Raw genomic sequence first — 5,586 nt, 5'->3', positions numbered from 1 at the left:
ATATATATATATATATATATATATATATATCGATAAGTCACTAGTACATCGGACTTGAACTAGTGCTAATACAAAAAGTATATAAAACAAAACATAAATCTGCGCATATACTAACATACATAACAGAAATGCATGATGAAGGACCAGCCTGGTCAAAATAATCCCAAAAAGAGATGGAAAAAAAAAGAAGACATTTTACTTGGTGATCCTGAAAAAAGGATGCATTAGGTACACTTGCACACTCCGGGCTAGTGTTTTAAAAAAAAAAAAAAAAGGTCAACAACAAGGAAAAATAAACATTGTTAAATTAATGCCTCTGACGGTGTCAATCAATACTGAGCGTTATCTTTTTGGCAGAGCTCTTGTATTGGACCTCAATGGATTGTGCAAGTGTAGCTCATGTTGTGGTATTCAGGTTCGAAAAGTGACAACAAAAAAAAAACCGACAAAGCAAGGCGTGTGCATTGTTCGCACAGGCAGTACGCATTGACAGGCATTAACGATCAGCGATGCTTTTGTCGCGTATGAGGTGGATTTCAATACATACAAACACAAAACCTGTTGCTGTTTAAGAGTAGGAAAGAAGCTCAGTCGTCTCAATTCTTGAAGATCTGTTTGTGCGTTTTCAAGTTTTTTTTTTTTTTTTTTTTTGCACAGAGCCGTTTGACGAGATCATCGATTTGGACCGCCTCGTAAAATGAGGCTATAAAATAAGAGACCGCCACCTACGGCGGTGTTGTTCCTTCAGCTGATGTGCAATGTGTGTTTGGCATGAACCTGAGAAATGCAGGCGTGGTTTTTGGGAGGAAAGGCCAGTGTTTCGCCCCCAGGCTAAGGTTTTTGGCGAGTGGAAACCTGGCAGCGGTTGCCAGGGGCAAACCGTGCTCGTAACACGGAACGGTTGCTGAGTGCTGCGGGAGGGTGGGCCCCCCCACGAGGGTGGCTCATCTTCACGCTACAGAGGCCACCTTGTCGCAGTTGCCGGTGTACTGGACGTCCGGCCGGTTGTCGTCGGGCGAGGGTTTCCTGCTGCGGCAAGGCAGCGTGAGCAGGGAGAGAACCAGCGCTCCCAGCAACACGCAGCCGCCGCTGAAGTAGAACGCCAGGTCGTAAGACTGCGTCCAGTCAAAGAACCAGCCTAAAAAGTGATCAAAGGGGCAAACAGCCGGTGAGGATTTCTGGAACAACTGAGTTATCTATGCTGTATCATTAAAAAAGAAAAAAGCAGGCACACTTCCCGTGTAGATTTGTCACTCTGAGCAAGCCGGGTGCAGTTCTTCGGCCAGGGAAAAATGTAAGGATAAAAGCACCACTTTTCAATTCTTCTGACAACCTCCCTTCTCACTCTGCCCCCCTTCGCCTTTTTTAACAAACTTTGCGGCCCATGCGAAAAGTTATTTTCAGTTGCGTTTTTTTTTTTTTGTTTGTTTAGTTTTGTTTTTTTGGTGATGTCGTGGGCCGCTACAAAATGGACGACGGGCCACAAATGACCCACATGCCGTAGTTTGGGCATTGCTATCTTACAGTTTTTTTGTCACGGCTCAAAATGGACCTAGAATTTGGTCACAAGCAAAGCGGGTTTAGGTCAGGGGTTGTCCCGTCACTTTGCAGGAAGCGGGTCCAGTTGTGTGGCAATTCTGTCTGGTTTCATGAAACAAACCCGCTTTGGGGGCGCTTCGGTCTCATGCACAGTGGACGAGTTCTTTGGGATTTCTGTCACTTGGCCCAAAGCAGGCCTTGTTTTTTTGATCGTTCCGTTACTTTTGTGGGCCAAGTTTCTTAGCGAGTTCTGCCACATGCAAACTGGACCCGTTCTGGCTCGATTTTGTTCAATGCAAAAAGGACCAGGACTTTGCGCAAAGTGCCCGGTTCTTCGGTGGTGAGAAGAACTTTGCGGGAAGCGCCTCCTTTTTCAGGTAGGCCCGTCACTGCGAAAGCGGGTCTTAATTCTTTGGGAGCTCTGAGACCTGATCCCAAGGGAAACCCAGTTCTTACTTAGGCTTCATGTTGATTTAAAAAAACATATCTACGACTTACCGACAACGGGCGGTCCCAGCATGATGCCAAATCCGCCAAAGAACATGACGATCCCGTGGGCTTGCGTGAGCCTGTCCAAGCCGACGGTCTTCGTGATCACGTAGGACGTGATGGACCAGTTTCCCGAGAAGAAGCCCAGGACGGCGGAGAGGATCTGCAGTCCCAAGTAGGTTTGAACGACGGGGATGAGCAAGAGCGCGACGCCCCCGGCGAACATGGTGAAGGCGTACAGGTAGATGCTGTTGATCCAGCTGATGTCCACCAGGATACCGAGCGCCAGCTTGCCCACGCAAGTGGCGATGGCGCCGATGGAGACCAGCGGGATGACGGCGACTTCTTCGACGAGCCCCTGGCTCTGTGCCACGTCCTCGATTAAGAGCACCGGAGGGAACGCTCCCAGGCTGAACAGGAAGACGCCGATGCAGAAGGCCACCATGGCTTGGTTTTGCAGCAGCTCGTACATGGAGCTCATGTACGAGGAGTAGGCCTGCCTCTTTTTCTTGATGACTTTCATGACGCCCAGCCGAGCCAGGAAGCTGCTCCGCTTCTTCTCGCCGGCGTCCATGCCGTCGATGGCGATGAGGAGCTCCTTCCCCATCAGGCTTTTCTCCTGAGGGGACGTTGCGGAACCCGGCGCCATCTTCAGCTCGTCCGGCCGGGGCTTTTCCAGGAGCTGCCGCTCCGTGTTGCGTTCCAGGGCCGCCCGCCGTTTGAGGTAGTAGCCCGGCATGTCGAGGGGCCTCATGAAGCCGGCGCAGGCCATGAGGTTGAGCGCCAGCGCGCCGATGATCAGGAGGCAGCCGTCCAGGCCGTACAGCACGATCAGCTCGTTCTGAGCCGTGGCGTAGATGAAGGCTCCGACGCTGGTGCCTGGACGAGAGGCATCCACAATCTTAAATTGAGGACGAGAGACGGCGATTCGATCGCGTTTGTTCTCATCGGCGGCGTTTGGGCAAGTGGTGGCGTACGCCCCCGGCCTGTTCGTTCGGCAATCTCGGGGCACGTGACAACAAACAAGCGTTCATACCGGTGGGCAACTCGAGAGTCTACGATTAACTGAGCAGGCGCATTTTTTGGAACGTGGGAGGAAGCCGCGGCAGCTGGAGGAAACCCTTCGCAAACTCCACGCAAGCACGCCAAGGTTATTGTCGTTCATGAGAACTAACGAAATAACTCAGGTTGAAAAAACATTTTTGTTCACAGAAAAATAAAGAAAGAAAGAAATAAAAACCGTCATATAAAACTAAAACTAAAATTGCAGCGAAAATGTCCTTGTCAGTTCATATCAAAAATGAGCTTTCAGAGTTCATTTTAAATCTATCTATTTCACTATTGCGGTACTTCTGCACAGAAAAGACAAACTTAGTTTAAATTATTACACAATATTTAGTGATATATATATATATATATTTTTTTTTTTTGCACCTGTAATACATATACTAAAAAAAAAAATACTATACCTGACAAATACTCCAAATATTTTTTAAAAAATAAATAAATAAAACTAATACTAAAACAAAGCATTTTCTAAAAATAAAAATTCCTAAAATTGACCAAATTTGCTCTAAAAAAAAAGTCTAAATGAAACGAAAATGAACTCTAATGAAAAATCCTCAACTATTGTAAGTCATGACAACAGAGAGTGACCCGATTTAATTAAGTTCTGCTGAAGCTCAAACCGTTGTGACCATCCCCCCTCGTTCCGATAGCTCGAGTACCTCGAAAAATAATGAAGAACGAATAGGAAAAAGAAAAATGTGAAAGGCACAGCAGCTTCCATAACGTCCTGCGTTTGCTGGGTGTGGACGTGGACTTTACGCGGGAAGTGACTGGAGCTCGGGTGGCGTCACCCGTCGCGCGATTCTTGGCTATTTGGCAGCCGTCCACATTTCGCTTGTTTGTGGCCGGATTTAGAGATAACTGACAAATGCTTATCGCCCTCATCCAAGTGCAGCAATCATTTTCTTCCAGACGCTGGAGTGAAATTGTCAAATTAGCAGTTTTGCAAATCTTTCAACAAATACGCACTACAAGTTGGCCTTTGCCAGCCAAAGCTGCAAACTTGTTTCTGGCGCATTCACCATCACCGCAGATGTTTACCTGAAGAGTTATCCCACGGTTGGCAAGCAGCGGCACAGACATGAAAGCAGTAAGCATGCAGAACTCAAGAGCAGCAGGGGGAGGCGCGAGCAGTACCTGTGGTGACGATGCCGAGGGCGAGGCCGCGTCTCTTGTCAAAATATTGACAGGTGATTGTCAAGGTGGCTGCGTAGACCAGACCGCAACCCAGACCTGTGTGAGGTCGAGACAGAAAAGCAGGCAGAGACGTGAGAGGAATTTCTCTTAGGCACGAAAAACACAAGACGTGTTTGTAACAAGCCATTTCTGGAGAAATTGCGTGTGGCGGCTGAAAGACCGAAAGGAAAAGAAATATGGGAGCATGTGGAATGATTTAGAAAGATCTGGAATGAAATTGATGTTTTTTGTTTTTTAATGTGTCATTGGGAAGGAATTAGTCCTTTTTTTTTTGTGGGGGCGTCAAAATTTTGGTATGTTTACAATCATTCCCAGGTTGAACTGAATGAGCTCAACATTTTGGGAATAGGAATGATGTGAATCGGTTTTGTTGAGCGTGTCATCATGAATGAAGAGAAATTTTGGATTATAGCGGTCACATTTTTGGGGACTTTTTGGTGCGTGGGAATTTTTGGTGTGCTTTTTTTTGGGTGTTTTTTTTTTTGGGTGCCCCATTGCAAATGAATGTGCAATTTTTGGTTGAAAATGTACAATTTGGGCCAAACTCAAGAATTTTTGGAATGAGTAATTTAATACCCCGCATGACAAGATTTTTGGGGCAATACGTTGTGATTGGAATGATGTGAATCGGGTGAATTATGTAGAAAATTATGCACACCAAAAAGGAGGGTACAGCACATTATAGGTCAACAAAATATACATAAATGGTATACTTTCCGATCATGTTTACAATATACGGCATTGCTGTGCGAAATCCATACGCACGAGGCGCTTATATGCCACACAACGGCGAGCTGTAAAAACGCCGCAATGCGCGCACGAGGAGGCATTTCTATAAATAAACGAGCGTCCTGAAATATGCATGGTGTCGTCCACCCAGCCGAAAAATCAAGCCGCAAATGTTCTTTTTTCAGTCCCCGATGTGATGTCCACCAAGTGCTTCTAGAGTGCCTGTCATGAGCTGTATTCAGCTCCCGCATTACATCATCGAAGCTGTTTCCAGCGATTATCGACTCGTTAATATGTCCGAGCGTTTGAAAAGGAGAAGAAGAAGAAGAAGCTTAGGCCACGCATGTGACCGCCTTGACATCAAAGGCTTACCGACGACAATGCCGTAGGAGAAGATGAGGAACTGGACGTTGGGAGCGAAGGCACTGAGCATCAGGCCGCCGGCCACCATGACGCCGCTGAAGATGGTGACGGGGCGAGCGCCAAAGTTGTCCACGCAGGCGCTGCACACGGGACCTAAGCAGAGAGACGTGGGGGGGGGGGGGGGGGGTGCGGTTTAATTTT

General features: G+C 47.2%; 1 protein-coding gene across 1 annotated transcript in view; it reads right to left on the bottom strand.

Annotated features, from left to right (window-relative positions):
- Nucleotides 1-268: 268 nt before the first annotated feature.
- LOC109510237 (monocarboxylate transporter 9) overlaps nucleotides 269-5,586 on the bottom strand; it is a 10,551-nt gene continuing 5,233 nt past the window's right edge. Inside the window, exons 3-6 of the mRNA XM_019860413.1 lie at nucleotides 5,395-5,538; nucleotides 4,234-4,329; nucleotides 2,038-2,907; nucleotides 269-1,138 (exon numbers count right to left, since the gene is read on the bottom strand). Coding sequence (XP_019715972.1) covers nucleotides 951-1,138; nucleotides 2,038-2,907; nucleotides 4,234-4,329; nucleotides 5,395-5,538 — 1,298 coding nt within the window. The 3' untranslated portion in view covers nucleotides 269-950. The remainder of the gene's footprint in view (nucleotides 1,139-2,037; nucleotides 2,908-4,233; nucleotides 4,330-5,394; nucleotides 5,539-5,586) is intronic.

The sequence above is a fragment of the Hippocampus comes genome, unplaced genomic scaffold (genome assembly GCF_001891065.2).
Source record: "Hippocampus comes isolate QL1 unplaced genomic scaffold, H_comes_QL1_v1.1 scaffold39, whole genome shotgun sequence".
Lineage (NCBI taxonomy): Eukaryota > Metazoa > Chordata > Actinopteri > Syngnathiformes > Syngnathidae > Hippocampus > Hippocampus comes.
This window is presented reverse-complemented; position numbering and strand designations above follow the sequence as displayed.